We start from the raw sequence: 21238 nt of genomic DNA on the forward strand, positions 1-21238 counted from the left end.
AGAACATGTATTTTTAAGTATTTAGCATTTAAAAATCAAATCCTACAAAGTTAACACACCAGCACAAAGTAAATCCACAGGTAATATCGTGGATTTTCTAAAACAGTATGAGATTACCAACCCTCTGCCAAAAGAGCATGGGCTTTGAAATAACAGGAAGAGATCTGTCTTGATTTAAACAGAGCCTTTGGAGAGACGTAGCCAGTGTTGGGGGTCAAGAGTTTTTGGCCGAGTCCTGGCCCTGGTTAGTCAGGCCTGAGACCTAAGAAAATAATTAACTTGGCTTCATTACAAGTGAAGTCACAGCCTTCTTTTTAAAAATCTGCTTCAAGGGGCACCTGGGTGGCTCAGTCGGTTATGCGTCTTACTCTTGATTTCGGCTGTCATGATCTTGGGGTCACAAGATGGAGCCCCATGATGGACTCTGTGCTCAGTGGCAGGGGCAGGGAGACGGGGGCAGTGAGGGGCAGCTTGAGATTCCCTCTCCCTCTGCCCCTCCCCTGCTCAGTTGCACTGTCACAGCTATTTCTGGTTTTGAATTCAGAACACAATGATAGTCAGGTGCAGCTTCTTCTGTTTGTAGCTGACTTCTCCTTCACATCCTGGAGTCCAAACTAAGCCTATCTCCCTACCACCTTAACTCTTCGTTTTCATTTTCATCACTTCTTCCATCCTAGACGCATACCCGACCTCAGTGTCCATGCAAAGCCACCATTCAGCAATCCTATATAGAAACCCAGCCCATGCTGTAGCTTGAGGTAGGCCTACTCTAGCGGTGACTAGGGTACCAGTCTGCCCTGCATGCCTCCTACTCCACTGCCCCATGGCTATTATGGAAACCGAGATGGTTCCCGGTTTAAAAAACTGGTCTAATGAAATGGTCTAACCTGGTATCAAGGGAAGATAGGCCAGAAAGCAGTACCACAGGCTCAGGAAGTGGAAACAGATATTCAAGGAGTTCTACTCATACTTTAGTACAAATGGAAGATTTACTAGGAAGATGTTTAAACAGAATTTAAGGGTAGAAGGGAAGGTTCTTGATTCCGAAACACACATGAAAAATGTAGCTGGAAGAGAAGAAATGAGTCAAGAGTTCCCAAAGCTAGTTCTAGTTTAGGTACAGACCTCCACAGTCAGAAGCTGGTTCGGTGGTATGATGGCAAAATATAAACTTTTCAACTAAACCGGATGCATTATTGCTTACAAGACATTCTTTTCCCACCTCAAACCCTTTTTACACAAGAAATGAAACAAAAACCACTCAATCGCCTGTCTTTAGTAATTGACATGAGTATTTCAGGGCAAATTTCTGATGTCACATTGCCCACAAATCTTATATATACCATATCCTTAATACTGGACCCACATTAAGATTTAATTTTTTTTTAAGATTAAGATTTTATTTACTTATTTGACAGAGAGAGAGAGAGAGAGATCGCAAGTAGTGGGGAGAGACAGGCAGAGAGAGAGGGGGAAGTGGGATCCCCACTGAGCAGAAAGCCTGATGCAGGGCTCGATCCCAGGATCCCAGATCATGACCTGAGCCGAAGGCAGAGGCTTAACCCACTGAGACACCCAGGTGCCCCAAAGGTTTAATTTTTGCTTAGCCAACAAACTCAATACAATTGGTAGTCAATAAATGAATAAAATGAAGAGCAATTTAGAGGTTTATAAATGAGTGTTACTGCAAAAATGTGACTGTCAAATAGTGTAAACTCGAACCTATGCAATGTGCTTTTTATTCTTTTTTTTTTTTTTTAAGGATTTTATTTATTTATTAGGGAGAGAGAGAGATAGCAAGAGAGCATGAGTGGGGAGGGGAGAAGCTAGCTCCCAGCTGGGCAGGGTGGGATCATGATCTGAGCTGAAGGCAGACGCTTAACAACTGAGCCACCCAGGCACCCCTGTGCTTGTTATTCTTATAAGTAAAACATGATATTGTCTATGGTTATTTTAAATTCCAGTTTATAATAGTTCAAGTTTCAATTTCTGTATTTTAGGAAAGATAAATTCTTAAAACTTTAAAATAGATTATACAAAATGTTAATACATATTCCTTGAACCACTGCTTATATCTAAAAAAATGACCAAAAGAAACAGTAGGAATCAATTATAATTAAAAACTCAAGCCATTATTTTTAGACATTTTCAAGAATATTTCCATTTTTTCTTGAGCAGGTTTTCTCCATTTTACTTTTGGTAATTTCCTAAAATAAAAAGGAATGGTTTAACTACTAATTTCTAGTATTGCTCTTTCCAAATGTGAAACTTACCACATTCTCTAAGCACCAAACAACGTAGCACAAGTGATATTTACGGAGTAAGAATGACCCATGGACCCTTGTTATACAATGTGGTTGGAGGACCAGCCACATCATATCACCTGGGAGCTTATTAGAAATGCAGAATCTCAAGTCCCACCCTAGATCTGGTGAACCCCAAACTGCATTTAATAGGATTCCCAAGTGATTCTTACACACTATAATATTTAAGAAGCACTAAGAAGGGGCACCTGGGTGGCTCAGTGGGTTAAAGCCTCTGCCTTCGGCTTAGGTCGTGATCTCAGGGCCCTGGTATCGAGCCCCGCATTGGGCTCTCTGCTCGCAGGAGCCTGCTTCCCCCTTCCCCCTCTCTCTCTCTCTGCCTGCCTCTCTGCCCACTTCTGGTCTCTGACTGTCAAATAAATAAATAAAATCTTTAAAAAAAAAAAAAAAAGAAGCACTAAGACAACTGAAGGCTTACAGCTAAATTAGAATGTTGACAAATATCCAACTGACTGGACATTGATGAGACTATCTTTGATAATAAAGCAGAAAGGGGGAATTTTTGATTTGGGAATTTAGGAATAAAAAGAGAATCCAACCACAAAACTGTTGCTCCCTTAAAGATGACTTTATTCAAAATGGAAGTTCTACTTTACAAAGACAAAACTCCCTGCAGGGTCCAGATTTAGCTTTTACGTGAGTCCTCTCTGTGTCAGGAGGAAACTTAAAAGTAAAAAGAACTTCTACACTCATGGATTGGAAGAAGTAATTTTGAAATGTTGATGCCACCCAAAGCAATCTACAGACTCAATGCAATCCTTATCAAGATTCCAATGACATCTTTCACAGAAATAAACAATCCTAAAATTTGTATAGAACCCACAAAAGGTTCCAAATAGCCAAAACAATTCTGAGAAAGAAGAACAAATCTGGAGGCATCATACTTCTTGTATGATCAGGAAACTATATTACAAACTATATTACAAAGCTAAAATGATCAAAACAGTATGGTAAGGGCATAAAAACAGACATAGATCAGTGAAACAGAATAGAGAGCCTAGAAATAAACCCACACATATAAGATAAAATAATTTATAACAAGGGATCCAAGAATATACAATGGGGAAAGTACAGTCTCTTCAATAAATGGTGCGGAGAAGGGGCACCTAGGTGGCTCAGTGGGTTAAGCCTCTGCCTTCAGCTCAGGTCCTGATCTCAGGATCCTGGGACTGAGCTCCACAACAGGCTCTCTGCTCGGTGGAGAGCCTGCTTCCGCACCCCCTCTGCCTGCCTCTCTTCCTACTTGTCTGTCAAATAAATAAAATCTTAAAAAAAAATTTTTTTTAAATGGTGCAGGGAACTCTGGGCAGCCATATGCAAAAGAATGAAATTGGACCACTGTGTTATACCATACACAAAAGTCAACTCAAAATGAATTGAAGAACTGAACATCAGACCTATAACCATAAAACACTTAGATGAAACCACAGGCAATAAGCTCCTTGATATCAGCCTTGGCATTGAGTTTTTGGCTCTGACATCAAAAGCAAAGGCAACAAAACCAAAAATAAACAAGTGAGACTATGTCAAACTAAAAAGCTTCCAACAAGCTTACTAAAGTAAGTTTCCAACAAAATGAAAAGGCAGCCTACCAAATGGGAGAAAATATTTGAAAATCATGTCTGAAAGGGGTTTATATCCATAATATACAAAGAACTCACACAACTCAATAGCAAAAAAACATTCTAATTAAAAAATGAGCAGAGGATCGGAATAGACATTTTCCCAAAGACATACAGATGGCTAACAAGTACATGAAAAGCCTCACAATCACTAATTATCAGAGAAATATAAATATAAACCACAGTGAGATATCACTTCACCCCTGCCAGAATAGCTATTATCAAAACAAACAAATAAACAAACAAATAAGAAATAGCAAGTGTTGGAGAGATTGTGGAGAAAAGGAAACCTCTGCGCACTCTTGGTGGGAATGTAAATTGGTGCAGCCATTATGGAAAACAGTATGGAAGCTCCTCAAAGAATTTTAAATAGGATTACCATATGATCTAGCAATTCCACTTCTGCATGGCATAAAAACACTGATCTGAAAAGATATATACACTGCTATGTTCATTGCTGCATTATTTCCAACAACAAAGACACACTAGCAACCTGGGTGTCCATTAATAGATGAGTGAATAAAGAAAGTGTGAATACACACACACACACACACACACACACACAAAATCAGATATATAAATCACACAAATATACATAATATATACATAAATACATATATACATACAAAATATACATAATACATACATAAAGAATATTATCCAACCATAAAAAAGAAGGAAATCTTGCCATTAGCAGTGACATGGATGGACCTTGAGGGCATTGTGCTAAGTGAAATAAGTCAGAAAGAGAAAGACAAACACTGTGTGATCTCACTTATATACGAATTCTAAAGGAAAAAAAAAAAAGAAAAAGAATACATAGATAAAGAGAACAGATTGGTGGTTGCCAGAAATGGGGGATGGGAAGTGGGGAAAATGGCTGAAGAAAGTCAAAAGGTATAAACTTAGTGATGGATGTTAACTAGACTTAAGGTGGTGATTATTTCACAATATTTACAAATATCAAATATTACATTGTATACCTGAAACTAATATAATGTTATGTCAATTATATCTTAATGAAAATTTTTAAATTAAAAATAAATACATAAACAAAAATAAAACAATATCATTATATCACACATCATTGTAAATATCTGTGGGCTGAAGTCCCCGTGGGAACCCAGTACCGGCCCTTGAAGGCTTCCTTTCTTATGAACGAAAGCATTAACAGATCATGATCCAGAGGTCATCATACACCACAACTGAACATTCAACAAATAGAATCAAACAAGTCATAAAAGCAGCTTGATCCCACCTCTGTATTTCCACAGGCTGTCCCTGAAAAGAATGAGTTTAGACTTCACTCAATAAGTGAGATGTGTTTGTGCCTCGTTTTTAAAACTAAGAGGATGCTTCGTAGAACACATATTTTTGGGGTCAGAATGGAATTTTTAGCTTAAGAACAATAGTTAGAAGTAAAAGAAAAAAATCACTTGATGGTTTGTAAACAATTTTATTTATATCCTAGGAAAAAATTCAAATATAAGATTTCAGACTATAACAAAGAAAAGGTCTTGATCTGCCAATACATAAATTCATCAACTCACAAGGATCTTATCTTACTAGCGTAAGATAAGGGGAAATTTTCTTCAAGACGCAGAAATCAAACACCTGGCCATATTTTAGTCTTCAAGGACTAACAGGATGTTCTACCCTAAAGTCACAGATTTAGAATTAACATTACCCAAAGGCAACGATTGGATTTCTCACCTCTGAAAGAATACAATCCTTCTAACCTAATGCAGTCATTTTTGACAGATGAAAACCTGTCAGATAACTTTTTAATCCTCTTACTTCTCGCCTAATGAATGTGTTACTTAATCATGCTTTTGCGTCATCGATGGTGTCACTCTCTTCATCTTTCATACCATTAGTAAGGCTTCAAAGCCCTTCGTCTCTCTTACCATTAGTCAGGCTTCAAAGCCTTAGACTGACTTCCTTGAGATGCCCTGGTCCCCACCTGTCTCTAATTCCTCAGTCGAACTTCTGGCCCCTTCAACAGGAGCTGACCTCTTTAGATGACAATAGTCTCTTTTCAATCTCCCTCCACCTGATTCATCTTACACATTGCTGTAGCCCAGTATTCCTTAAATAACATGTGCATCTGAGGACTCTCCTACTTTGAATAGCCTAAAGTAGAAATATGATGAATAAGAGCATTTCAGAATGCCCATGTTCACAGAGGATCTGTGTATCTTACTATACCTATTTCCTTACTGGTACACTATGCAGATACAGGAGTTTCCTATCTACACAAAGCTACTGTAACAAATTACCACACACCTCATGGCTCAGAAGAAGACATATTTACTTCCACGTAGTTCTGGAAGTCTAAAGGTCAATCTCAGTTTCACTGAGCTAGAGTCAAGGAAGGTATTGACAGGGTTGATTCTTTCTGGAGGCTCTACAGGGAGAATCTGTTTCCTTGGTTTTTCAGCTGCCAGTGGCTGCCTTTATTCCTTGGTTTATGGCCCCTTCTTCCATGTTCAAAGTACGTCAGTTAGATCTCTGTTTCTATCATCACATTTCTTCTAACTCCTCCTATGTCCTCCTGTGATTAGAATGAACTCACCAGATTAATCCAGGACAATCATTCCACTTCAAGATCCCTAACTTGATCACATTTGCAAGACTCTCATTAATAATATATTGAGTAGGGTTTATTCCTGGAATGCAAAGCTTACTTAATATGTTTTTTTTAATTAAGGCAATCTACCAAATAAACAGGCTAACAAAGAAAAAGATATGATCAATCAATGCAAAAAAAAGCATGACAAAATTCCATACTCATTCATGATAAAACTCTCTAGAAAAGAGAGGGGAACTTCCTCTACTTGGTAAAGTACATCTATAGCAAACCTCTAATTAACATTCAATATAATGGTGAATGCTTCCCCCCAACCCCAAGATTAGGAACAAGTGAAGAATGTCTGCTCTCACCACTCTTATTCATCATAGTGCTAAAAGTTCAGACTATGCACCAAGGGAAGGGAAGAAAAGAAAAGACAAGACAAGACAAGATATGCAGATAGGAAGGAAATAAATCTGTCCCTATTTGTAGATGACATGATTGCCTTTGTAGAAATCCCCAGGAATTCATGTGTGTGCATGTGTGTGTGCGCACACACACACACACACACACAATTTCAGGATATAAAATAAACATAGATAGAAAACCAACTGTATTTATACATACTGGTGATGAACACATGGACTCTGAAATGTAAAATATATTACTATCTATAATCATGCAAATAAAGCAAAATACTTAGGTGTAAGTCTAACAAAACAGGACTTGTAAAAGCTGAAAGCTACACATTACTGATGAAAGAAATCAAAGGAGATCTAGATAAATGAAGAGACATACTGTGTTTAGGGATTGGAAGACTTAACAGTACTAAAGATGTCAATTCTCCCAATAAAGAAGTTTAACACATTCCTATCAAAATCACAGCATGACTTTTTGCAGACATGGACAAGATTATTCTAAAATTTACACAGAAAAGAAAAGGATCTGGCATTGTTAAGATAATTTTGTTAAAGAAAGAGAAAGTAGGGGAACCACTCTTTCAACATTAAGGCTCACTCACTATATAGGTACAGGATCCAGACAGTGTGCTATTAGAAGAAGGACAAATGGAACAAACAGAATAAAGAACAAAGCAATAGAGCCATACATATGCCCATCTAATTTTTAACAAAGATGTCAAAGCAATTCAATGGAGAAAACTATTTCAACAAATAGTGCCAGAGCACATCCATCCGCAAAAAGAAAAAAATGCACCATAAGTCTCATGCCTCATACAAAAATTAACTCAAAATGAATCGCTAGGAGCTCCTGGGTGGCTCAGTGGTTAAGCGTCTGCCTTTGGCTCAGGTCATGATCCTGAGGGCTTGGGATCAAGCACTGGGTCAGGCTCCCTGCTCAGTGGAGAGTCTGCTTCTCCCTTTCTCTCTCCCTCTGCCCCTCTGCCCCTTTGCCCCTGCTCATGCTTGCTCGCAACTCTCAAATAAATAAATAAATCTTTAAAAAAATATGAATCATCAACTTAACTAAAAACACATAACTACAAACCTTTTAGAAAAAACATGAGAAATTATGGGGATCTAGAGCTAAGCAGAGAGACCTTAGATTTGATACTAAAAGCACTATCTAAAAAAGGGAAAAAATGATAAATGGGACTTCATCAAAATTTAAAATTTTCCTCTGTGAAAGAATCTATTAGGAGAATGAAAGACAAATTATAGACTGAGAGAAATTATTTTCAAAATATTTATCAGACAAAAAATTAGTACCTTTAACGTATAAAGACCTTCTCAAGGGACGTCTGGATGGCTCAGTCAGTAAGCCTGTGCCTTCAGCTCAGGTCATGATCTCAGGGTCATGGGACGGAGCCTGACATTGGGCTCCCTGCTCTGCGGGGAGTCTGCTCCTCCCTCTCCCTCTGCTCCTCCCCACCACTCGTGCCCTCTCTCTCTTGCGCTCTCTCTCCTGCTCTGCTCTCTGTTTCGCAAGTAAATAAATAAAATCTTTTAAAAAAGAAAGAACTCTCAAAACTCAATAATAAGAAAACAAACAACTCAATAAAGAATGCACAAAAGATCTGAACAGACACTTCGCCAAAAAGATACATGGATGGCAAATAAGTACATGAGAAGTTGCTTATTGTTATTTACTAAGGAAATGTAAATTAAAACTATAATGATATTTCACTACATATCTATCAGAGTGGCTAAAACAAAAACAGCAACACCACCAAATGCTGGCAAATATAAAGAAAAACTCAATCATTCATACATTGCTAGTGAGAACGTAGAATGAAACAGCCACTCTAGAAAACAATTTGACAGTTTCTTATAAAACTAAACATGTACCATACAACTCACCAACTGCAGTCTTGGGCACTTATCCCAGAGAAATGAAAACTTATGTTCACATAAAAACCTATATACAAACATTTATAGCATCTTTACTCATAATAGCCAAAAACCATAAACAGCCCAGCGATCCTTCATGGTTAACAAACAGTACTACATTCATTCCCTGGAATACTACTCAGCCATAAAAAGGAACAAGTGAGGGGCACGGGATGGCTCAACAGCTTGAGCACCCGATTCCTGGTTTCAGTTCAAGTTATGATCTCAGGGTCATGGGATCGAGCCCTGGGCCAGGCTCTGTGCTCAGTGGGGAATCTGTTTGGGATTCCCTCTCTCCCTCTGCCCTCCTCCCACTCATGGATGTGCACTCTCTCAACTAAGCAAATAAATAAATCTTTAAAAAAAAAAAAAAAGGAGCAAGTTACTGATACATGCAACATTCCCAATGAACCTCCAGAGAATTACACTGAACGGAAAATGCCAACCCTAAAAGGTTGCATGCTCTATGATCCCATATATGTAACATTCTCAAAATGAAAAATACACAAATGGAGACTGCATCAGCAGTTGTCAGAAGATAACGAGGGGATAAGGGCAAGAAAAACATGAGTGTGGCTGTACAATGGCAATGTGAAGAACTCTTAGTGGTGACAGGTCTCTGTGTCTTCACTCTGTCAACGTCAATATCTTGATTGTGATGTTATACTATAATTTTGCAAGATGTTCACATTTGGGGAAAGTGAGTAAATACATAGGAACCCTCGCTATTACTTCTTATAAATGTACGTAATCTAGAATTACTGCAAAATAAAAACTTTAATTAACAGTGTATGTGTTTGTATGTGTTTGTGTGTGTGTGTGTATAAGCTATATATATATATATATATATATATATATATATATATAGCTATATATATATATATATAGCTTAGGAGAAGGGTTGAGGTTATGTTTAGAATGGTTAGAGAAAGGCATGCAAAATGTGAAATAAACTTTCCAGACAGGATGGTTAAAAAAGAGTCAGGGGGTGCCTCAGTAGGTTAGGCCTCTGACTCTTGGTTTCGGCTCAAGTCATGATCTCAGGTCCTAGGATCAAGCCCCGAGATAGGTCCCACACTCAGCCCAGAGTCTGCTTGATATTCTCTCTCTTCCCTCTCCTGTCCCCCTCCCCCCCCATACTTGTTCACTCTCTCTCTCTCTCAAATAAAAAGATAAATAAATAAAATCTTTTTTAAAAAAATAGGGAAGGAAGTGAATAGAAGTGTGTAGTCACCACGGCACCTCAAGCTTCCAGTGACCCAGCAGCAGCCCCAATGGGCTACAGCACCACCGTGCAATGCAGCAAAGATTACATAGGTATCCCACTCTCCCCTCCTAGACACCTAAGCAAGTAGTCCCAATGGGGATCTCTGCTCAGCCCCTTGGCCACCATATCCCCAGGAACTGTTTAATAGAAGGTCTTCTGATGGCCCATAGCCCATGGCCTCAACTGATGACCCACCAGACTCTGAAAGACTTTCAGAACCAAACCCCTCATAGTGCGTGCCCTGGTTTACCCCTGTTGGTCACAAGACCAACCTTTCAAGGTCATCCAACATCAACTAGCCCTTATCTCCAAATAACACTTATATCTCCTAAGTTCCCAGCCATCCCTCAAATCCAGTAATACCATCTTATATTACTCTTTTCAGAAAATAAAGATGGAAATGCTTCACAATTCAGCTTATGAAGTTTGCATGACCCTGATACTGAAACTTAAAAGTATTACAAGAAAAGAAAACTGCACATCATTACCTCTCATGACAAGAACACAAAAATCCCTAAGAAAACATTAGCATATCAGATCCACCATACGAAGACATAAAAGCCCATCATGGCCATTATGGCTTCACATTAGAAAAACAATGTAGTTCACATTTAGTAGGATAAAGGAGAAAAAATTATGCGATTATCTTAATAGATGTAGAAAAAACTGACAAAATTCAATACCCACTGTTAATAGAAACTCTCAATAAACTAGAACTGGGAGGAAATTTCCTCATTCAGATAAAAGTCATCTGTGAAAACCCCACAACTAACATCGCATTGAGTGGTGAAAGAATGAATGCTGTCTAATATTGAGAGCAAGACAAGGATGTCCATTTTCACCACCCCTACCTAACACTGTATTGGAAATCTCAGCAATAAGGAAAACTACTAGAACTAATAAATGAAATTAGTAAGGTTGCAAGATACATGGTTAATTTTCAAAAATCAAGGTCAGCAAAATTTTAAATTCTGTTCATTAAAAGACATACAGCACAATGTATTTGGCAAAAAGACTTGTATCTAAAATATATATACAGGGACGCCTGGGTGGCTCAGTTGGTTAAGCGGCTGCCTTCGGCTCAGGTCATGATCCCAGCGTCCTGGGATCGAGTCCCGCATCGGGCTCCTTGCTCAGCGGGGAGCCTGCTTCTCCCTCTGCCTCTGCCTACCACTCTGTCTGCCTGCGCTCATGCTCTCTCTCTCTCTAACAAATAAATAAATAAAATCTTAAAAAATAATAATAAAATAAAATATATATACAAATATCAAATCATTATGTTGTATGACTGAAATTAATATAATGTTATATGTCGGTTACATTTCAGTTAAAAAAAATCTCACTGGGGTGCTTGGGTGGCTTAGTCAGTTAAAGTATCTGCCTTTGGCTCAGGTCATGATCTCAGGATCCTGGCATGGAGCCCCATATTGGGCTCCCTGCTCTGCTGGGAATCTGCTTCTCCCTCTCCCTCTGCCCCTACCTCTATTTGTGCTCCTTACCTCTCTCTCTTAAATTAGTAAATTTGTTTAAAAAACAAATCTCAGTGAAAAGCAAAAATACCTGTTGTAAAGCTGTGACATACAACTTTAACTGCTCTTCCTAATATTATATAATTTGTAGAAAAACAATGTATTTTCCATCGACTCTGTATATAGTACCGTGAAAAATAATTGTTTTATAGTAACTTCAACAAATATTTTTTTCAAATAAAATAATACCTTGGAAATTCTGCAAAAACATTTGGGAAAGAAACAAAAACTATTTTGAAAATGAAAATAAAATAAAATAATGACATAAAATATGTAAAGAACCACTACAATCAACAGAAACAAAAAAATTTTAAATAGGCAAAGACTTGGCCAAACATTTCACAAAAGATAGATATATGTGTGAAAAAAATGCTCAACATCATTAGTCATCAGGAAAATATAAGTTGAGACGCTATTTCACACCAACCAGAATGGCTTCCACTCCTGCCCAAAAAACAAGTTTACACAACAGAATGTTGGCAACGATGTGGAACAGTTACAATTCATACTCCGACAAGTAATATATAAAATGATTTAACCACCTTGGAAAATCATTCTTCATGAAGTTAAACTATATCTAACCCTATGATCCAGTGACCTTCATTCCTAGGTATTTAAATAAAGGAAATGAAGACATATGTCTGCAAAAAGACTTATACAGAAGACTGTATAGAAACAGCAGTTTCATTCCTAACAACCAAACCGAAACATCACCTAAATACCCATCAACAGTTGTACGGGTTAATACATCGTGATACATTCATAAGGTGGAATGCTAAGTAATAAAAAGAAACAAACTACTGACATACTGAACATGAATGTATCTGAAAAACAATTTTCTGAGAAGAAAACAAAGCCCAAGAGCAAATAAAACAAATCTATGGCATTAGAAACCAGAAAGTGATTTAAAGGGAGCCCCAGTGTGCTGTGCGTGGGAATGTAAATTGGTGCAGCTACTATGGAATACAGTATGGAGGTTCCTCAAAAAATTTAATATAGAACTACCACAGGATCCAACATTTGCACTTCTGTGCAATCATCCCAAGAAAATGAAAACACTAACTCAAAAAGATATCTGCACCCCCCCACGTTCGTTACAGCATTATCTACAACAGCCAAACATGGAAACAATCTAAGCTTCATCCACTGGTGGATGAACGGATAGAGAAAATGCGTTTATATATAACAAAATATTATTCAGCCATAAAAACAAAGGAAATCTTGCCATTTGTGACAACATGGATAGAACTTGAGGGCATTACACTAAGTGAAATAAGTGAAATAAGTGAAATAAGTCACACGGGGAAAACAAATACTATATGATTTTATTTACATGTGGCATCTAAAAAACAAAAAACAGGCTCACAGACACAGATAACAGACTAGTGACTGCCAGAGGTAGGGGGTGGGAGAAATGGGTGGAGAGGGTCAAAAGCTACAAAGTTCCAGTTGTAAGATAAATAAGTTCTGAGAATACAATAGGCAACAGGATGACTACAGTTAATAATATTGTATTTGCATATTTTAAAGTTCTAAGAGAGTAGATCATAAAAATTCTCACAAGAAATTCTATTCAAAAGACACTATGGAGTAAAATAGCAACCCCCAAGAGAAGCAGAATATATCTGCATTACATAGAATGGACAGTGTGCATTAGCCAGAATACTGAGACTCCTACACAACGACAAGAAAAAGACAGCCGCTAGAAAGATGGGGTAAGAGATCTGAAAATGTGTTTCATAAAAGAGAATACACGGGGGCGCCTGGGTGGCTCAGATGGTTAAGCATCTGCCTTCAGCTGAGGTCATAATCCCAGGGTTCTGGGATCAAGTCCTACATCGGACTACTTGCTCAGTGGGGAACCTGCTTCTCCCTCTCCCTCTGACACTCCCCCTGACTCATGCTCTCTCTCTCTTCCTGTCTCAAATGAATAAATAAAATCTTTTAAAAAAAAGAGAGGGCAAACACAAATGGCCAACAAATACATGGAAAGTTCAACCACATCAGTTAACAGAGAACAGTAAATTAAAACTACAAAGCGAATTGCCACTACAAGCAGAGTATAATGACTTAAATTTAAAAGACCGCCATATCAAGTCTTAGTAATCACGTGAAGGAAGTGGAAATTCCACCTGCTATTGATAGGAATCCACAGTAGCAATCTGCTTTGGAAAAGTCTTTAGTGATAACCGCTATAAAACTGAATGAACGCCTCACAGGTATTCATCCAAAAGATAGATGGACCAAAGACAGGAAAGAGCCCCAAACTGGACACAACTTAAATATCCATCAACAGAAGAACTAAAATATTACATATTCAAACAATGGAATTTTATCCAGCAATGAAAATGAACGCATTAGTTTTACACGTAACAATAAAATAATGTTGACTAGAAGAAGCCAGACATACATACTGATTCTATTTGTGCAAGGTTACAATAAGGCAAAACTCATCTCTGGTGTTAGAAGTAAGCGTAATGGCTAGATGCGCCAAAGAACTGGGGAGTGGATGGAAGGAGCACAAAGAGGAGTTTCTGGATGCTGTTAATTGTTCTATTTCCTGATCTGAAGAGTGGTTACATGGGTGTGTTTACTTTGCAGAAACTGGGCGAGCTGACCTCTCAAACCACCCCCTCGCAGCTCATTATATTCTCCCCACACCAGCCTTCTTTCTGGGCTTCAGAAATGCTGCACGTGTTCCCATCTCAGAACCTCTGCATGTCCGCTACCCAGGACACAGCTCAGACTGCCAGCCCTGGCTCCTTCTCACCCTCGACGTTCTGGCTCTCTTTCAAGAAACCTCCTTGACCAAAGGGCTCTCCCGACCTTTGTAATCGCCCCTCCCCCCACCGCTAGTCTCCATCGTTCATAGCACCATCAGAAATTATCTTGTATATAAACTTACATGCTTGTTTATGGTCTGCTCCTTCCATTAGAAATATTACACCGGGGAACGAAGGACCTTGTCTGGCAAGTTCCCTGCTGCAACCCCAGGCCCAAGAGCACGGCCTGACAGGGTGTGCATGGAACACGTGTCAGAATAATGAACATCATGTATGCACTAAGCAATGTCTTCTGCTATGGGGACATCAAGACATAGGCTTGGGAAGAAAAAAATGAGAGGAGAAGAGAAGTATACATAGTCCAGTTAGCGCAATAGTTCCTCTGGTACCACTCAAAGCACAAAGCAGATTAGACCCTCACCTTGTTGGAGGTGATTTGATAAAGCCCGGGAAAGCCTGGGAATGAGGCAGGCATTTTCCCCACACTAGTTCTGTAAGAAATACTGCAACGCATGGAAGGCCCAGTGCCTCAGACAGAGAACCTGCCTTCAGGAAGGTTCTGATCTAAGCATTAATGACTTATTTTAGGCCTGATTTTAATTTAATAACTGTAATTATGACTGATTTTAATGCTTCACTTATGCAAGGAAGTCATTCCTGTAACTCAGTTCTTACAGAAAAATACTTAGAAAACTGTAATATGGACTCACACCAAAGGAAATACTTTGAGTTTCCTAGCTTAAGTATCTAGAAATGAAAAAAAAAAAAAAAAGAAAAAGAAACCTTTCTTCAGTATAGAGTGCCCTACCTCATAACCTAATTTCTTCCGTTGGTATTTTCAGATGTGGCACAGAGAAGGCATGGGGTTGGGGGGAGGTGCACATGCACAGGCACACAGCAGGAGAGTTGTGGTATCCCACACCCCGGGAAAAAACGAGGTACAATTCTCAGCTACAACTCCTCACCCTGGGAGCCGCACCTGGAGCAAGATGAGTATTCACTAGGTACCTAATGAAGGAACAATCTTCCCAACAATGGTTTTAACAGTGGAACATCTTAAAAGAACCAGGCTTAGTAGTGTCTTAGTTTCTGTTTCCTAATCCTAAAGCCATTTATTTAACTTCGGCGAGCAAGCAGTAAAAGCAGCTGGTAGGTACACGGCACCGGGCTCCACGCTCTAGGCGCACAGAAAGCAAAATAGCAGAAACCCTGACTGAGAAGCTGATAAAAAATAAATCTCTAAAATACTGGAAGTACTTTATTTGTCTCATAGGCCAACCCTAGGAACCTCTATCTTCTTAATGATCCTGCTTCTTGGTATTTTTTTGTGTATTCATTACACTTCCATTTCATTCTTCGAGGTAAAGATATCAATTCACATTTCCAGCACTGTTTTCTTATCTACACCCCCCCTCCACACACAACTAATGTAAACCCTCAGCAGGATTCCTCAAATCCTTTTAACCGTTTCAGATGCTTATGCCTCACTTTTAGCATCCTCCTGTCAAAGTCACAAATCATTTGTTTCTCACCAACAGAAAATGATTTAAACAAGAATTAATTATATTAAAAAGAATGCTATTCAAGATACAGCCATAGAGAATAAAAAGGGAAAAAAATGAAATTTCTGTATAAGAAATAATTAGTAACATTTTAGAGCTGGACCTAAATCAGCTAATGCTAACTTCATCTCCTCCCTTTATTACTGGATAAATCAGTGGTAATTTCTAAAATTTTACAGGGAAACCAGAAAGGATCGTTCCCTTACGAGTTAAATCTCTCCACTTTAGGGGCTGGGGTTTGACAAACAGTTCATGAGGGTGAATGAATGAACAGATGGATGGATTTGTAAGTATTCTTCCAAATAACGGTCATAAAGCCATTTAGTGGCAGGGCTGGGACTAAAACCCAGTTCTCTTTTTTTCTTCCTTGGTAACTCATAACCTGCAGCTACTCTAGCAGTTTAGTTCATTGTCAGGAAAGCAGCAATGTCACCGGCATCACTGATGGACCTTAGTTGTGGTTTTTTTCATTCTGCTTTTAGACATGCAAACAAAAGAAAAGAATGAAAAGTGTCAAGTAGGATGACATAAGAAAATTGCACCGTAGCCAGATCACACATAGAAAATGACAGAAAAAAGGTAGGCAGAGATGGCTCTGTGATTTTCTTCTCTCACCTGATCTGAGAGATAAAAAAGGTACAAAGTTAGAATGCATTAGCTGTCAAATCAACAATATTCCATTAGAGGCACAGACTTCTCACACAGTGCAGCCATTTTATAAGCACAGGCTTGACCTAGTCCACAACCAGGAGGACACGAGGTAGAAATGATCACAACGAGGACATAATATGATAATGGAGACTATATACTTACTCTTCTAGGAAGTGCTGCTGGGGTCCTATAATGGAGCCTGGCCGGCAAATTCTGATCCAAGCAATTATTTCAGCATGTGTAAACCTGTAATGTTTCATGACATAACAGGCTATCAACGTCCCTGTTCTTCCAAGACCAGCTGCAAAAAAAAAAAAAAGAAAACAGACCAAGAAAGACAAAATATAGCAAAGGCACTCATAAAAACACCGAAATCAACCCCTGCCCCAAAATTGCAATGATTTTGAGTATAACACAAGTGTTTTAAACCCAAATAATAATTCAATGCTTTTTTACATGATGTGGAGTTAAGAGATAATTCTAACACAAAAAAATCTTCTAAAAATAGATCATACAATTCAAATAAGCCTATATAAGAACATACCCATATCAGAGCAAGGGTCTTGATAAACGACCAAGTTCAACCCCTGGGGGCCTTTGGGAATCCCTGTCATTGTGGATGTTGTTAAGACAATGCGGGTCCCATGACAAGCATTTGCAGAATATCACCTGTCAGGTGATGAATCTACAGTTCACAGTTTGTGTGATCGGAGTCAGCCGTGTAACTAACTGATCATATTATCATGGCCCATGTTAGAGCTTGTTTAAATGGTTAGTTTCTTTTTAACTCATCATAGAATAAGGAATCACAGGATCAAAGTTGGAAGACGCCACGGATGTCATCAAGCCTCACCGACTCCCTAGTCCACAGCTGTTTCAATACTACCTCTAGCAGATGGTCGTCTGACTTCCCTGTCACTCCATCAGAGCCCAGGATTTCATGATTGCCTCAGTCGGTAGATATGGATGGAGCACTTGAGACCTGCCAGGAAACATGCTAGCAGCTAGAGGGCACAGTGACAAATAAAAGAGAGAGGGTCACTGCCCTCGGGAGAGCGCACAGTCTGCTGAGGAAGAACAAAGCGAACACAAGTGCTCAAATCTCACTTCCCCGGGGTTCCTGCATTTTCTAAGAACTTTGGTGTTAGCTTATGTTCTTTACATTGAATGTACTCTCTGGTACATAAGATTATGTAATATGGCTAGAAATGACTTTCCAAAAATGACTTTCAATGAAATACTGGTTACTGTGAACTCTGATTTATTTCTTCAAAGTGTTTTTACCAATTGATGTATGTCCTTCCCTCTCTCCAAAGAAATAAAAGTGATAGGACCTGATTTGCATTTTAGCCAATCTTTAAAAAAAAAATACACACTGGCTTCCTCCTTTTGCAAAAATATTCAAAAACTTTATCAAGTCACAGGTTCTTGATAGTGGTGGTTGTTCCTATACCAGAACAATGAAGGCCCAAAGACAGCAACCAATTGACTCAGAACAAGTGAGTACAAAATTCAGGACTGAAATTCCCCCACAGTCCTGCTTCTCATCCCAGAATTCCTTCCACTCTTGGCTCACATCCTGTCACACATTTTACAGGTACTGACTGAGACACACTGTGTACAAGGCACCATAAAAGATCTGGAAACAGAAATATGAAGATAAGCAGGATGCCTACCTCAGGAAGTATACAGGACTGAACAATAATGCTCATTTACAAACATTTTCTAAATCTTTCCATATCTGGCTTCTTGGAGTTAGATTCAGTACTGTAAGTTCTACAGTATGCAGTTATTTTTCCACTATTTAAAATCTGTTTGTGGGGCACCTGGGTGGCTCAGTGGGTTAAAGCCTCTGCCTTCGGCTCAGGTCATGGTCTCAGTGTCCTGGGATCGAGCCCCACATCGGGCTCTGTGCTCTGCAGGGAGCCTGCTTCCCCCTCTCTCTCTATCTGTCTGCCTCTCTGCCTACTTGTGATCTCTGTCTGTCAAATAAATAAAAAAAAAAAGGGGGGGGGCTTTTTAAAAATCTGTTTGTATCATATACACCTTTCTTTTGTTTATTTGTTTGTTTGTTTTTATTTATTTGTCAGAGAGAGGGGGAGCTCAAGTACAATCAGGGGAGCAGCAGGCAGGGAGAGAAGCAGGCTCCCCCTTGAGCAAGGAGCCTGATGCAGGCCTCAATCCCAGGACTCTGGGATCATGATCTGAGCCAAAAGCAGACACTTAACCAACTGAACCACCCAGGAGTCCCTGCACTTTTTCTTATAGAAGAATAAAGTAGCTCTGGGTTGCCTGGGTGGCTCAGACAGTTGAGCATCTGGCTTTTGGCTTCAGCTCCGGTCGCCATCTCATGGGTCACGGGATTGAGCCCCATGTTGGGCTCTGCACTCAAGGGGGAGTCTGCTTGAAGATTATCTCCTTCTGCCCCTCTGTCCTTTCATACTTGCACCACCCCAATAAATAAATTTTTGAAGAAGAAAAGAAAAGAAAAAGAAAGTAGCTCTTTCTTTATTTTTAAACATTAAATTCAGCTGTTCAAATGCTTATTCAAGATGCCCAGGATAGGGTTCTGCTCAAAGGACAAGGATATAAGCAAGTATTGGATATAGTTTTTTACTACAATGAGTATCACACTAGTTGCAGAATATTAAGCAAGAAAAAATAACAAAGAAATGAAGTTTGAACTGAAACTGGGCTCTCAGAGAAAGGAGGTGGGTATTGGGGGAGCTGCTGGTGTCTTCAAAGAAGGTGTCATTGCTGACATGGACTTTAGCAGACTCTAAATAGGAAGGTCACAGAATATTTTCAGCAAAGGGTGTGATAAATGAAAGCCTGGCTGAAGAACGTGTCAGTGTGTGTCAGAGTGCAGAATAAGGTCGGATGGGTGGAAAAGACCAGGAAAAAGATCACCTTTGAGTCAAGTGGAAGAGCCCAGGTTTAGGTGAATAGGTCCCCAGTCACAGGCCAAAGACACAAAGGACCACTGAGTTATCATCAGGAGTCCCCAAAGCCAGGTCCACTGTGCTCTGAGCATGGATTAAGTCCCATCTCCTGGGTATGTGCATTATTACTCCTTAGATATACATAGATGATGCTTTCATGAACAAAATTCAACTATTTTAAAAGTATTACAGAATTCCTGATATGATCAATAGCTAATAAACATACAACTGCTATCATGTAAAAAACAAGTATTTTTTCCTTTAACCAATGGAAAGGGCAAAATAAAGTTGCATATCCTTGGGGGCAAGAAAGTGCTGTGATAAAAGCAGACAGATCTGGAAGCAGCACACGGACAATGCTGGAAAATACAGAGTGGGGAGCCGGGAAGCAGCTGGAGGCTGGGGCAGGAGGGTGCACAGAGGGGCCGGAAGGGGCACAGACAGGGCTGGACTGACCGTGGTGGTAAAAAGGAGGGGCTGAGTTAGAAAGACATGTGGACTGGGTCACAGAGAAAATCAAAGATAACTGATATTTCTGGCCTGGAAAAGTGATCCAAGGTCATTTTCATCCATGAAAACATTCAGTTAGAAAAGGAAATGAAAAGTAGACAGCTTTGTTTTTAATATGCTTAAGAACCTTTCCCCCCAAAGGAGGAGCCCTTTTGTCCATTTTGCTGGTCAAATAATAAAGAGCATCTTCTCTAGTTCTCCAGTATTTGGAAATACACAGGTGTCTCAGCAAATCTAAGATACCATCAAGTTGCCTAACAGTGTGATATGCACCATTAGTTCAGTTCCACCTAAGTAAGAAAAAAATTAAACTATGACATGCTACCAATTTTCAGATGCATCCTAGTTCCATAAATTTAAAAGTGTGAAAAAGCGGTCTCTAAATCAGTGTTTCTCAATCTTTTTTTCCTTATTGCCTCCTCCAAGAGCCTCTTTAAGACATTTTTCCTGATGGTCTCCCATGAAATGCTACTGCCACAGTAACTGCATATCTCTATGTACTGTATGTAAATGTGTGTTTTACACAGAAAAAGAATGGTTCCTCCTCACAACCCACCCCTGGGGGGGAAAAAATTCTCCCTCTTTGGGGGCAACAATACCAGGTTGAAAGTACACATCAAAATCCAAATGAGCAGCACCTGGCAGGCTCAGTTGGAGTAACATGCTACTGTTTTTTTGATGTCGGGATTGTGAGTTCGAGCCCCACATTAGGCATAGAGATTACTTAAAAATAAAAATCTTTATTTTAAAAATGCAAATGAAATTACAATCAAGCTCATGTTTACAGATGCTTGACATTCCCTTCCCATTTAGCCTTTTTAAAAATTATATTTATAATGCTTCAGTAGATAGGGGTGTGCATGTGTGTGCATGCATGTGTGTAGCCTGTTTCCATCTGAAGTACCTTTTGTCCCAGACCAAATGTCAACATTCTTTAAAAACGAGTAATATGTGGTCTCAGTGGGGATCTTGGAGTGAAGAGTAATTTGCCTTTCTGATTCTGTCCAAAGCAGATACTCTCTGCCTCTGCCAAATTCTTAAGTCTCAGACATTTGACAAGACTATAGGTAATCGTGTGGATAAAACACAGCAAGACAGCCTGCTGTAGGAACCTGCATAGGAACCAGC

General features: G+C 39.2%; 1 protein-coding gene across 3 annotated transcripts in view; it reads right to left on the reverse strand.

Annotated features, from left to right (window-relative positions):
* CDC14A (cell division cycle 14A) overlaps nt 1–21238 on the reverse strand; it is a 174975-nt gene that overhangs the window by 22762 nt on the left and 130975 nt on the right. For all 3 annotated transcript variants that reach the window (XM_047725781.1, XM_047725779.1, XM_047725782.1), the window contains one exon: nt 16821–16959. In XM_047725781.1, the coding sequence (XP_047581737.1) occupies nt 16821–16959 (139 nt within the window). The remainder of the gene's footprint in view (nt 1–16820; nt 16960–21238) is intronic.

The sequence above is a fragment of the Lutra lutra genome, chromosome 4 (assembly GCF_902655055.1).
Source record: "Lutra lutra chromosome 4, mLutLut1.2, whole genome shotgun sequence".
In the NCBI taxonomy this organism is placed as follows: Eukaryota; Metazoa; Chordata; class Mammalia; order Carnivora; family Mustelidae; genus Lutra; species Lutra lutra.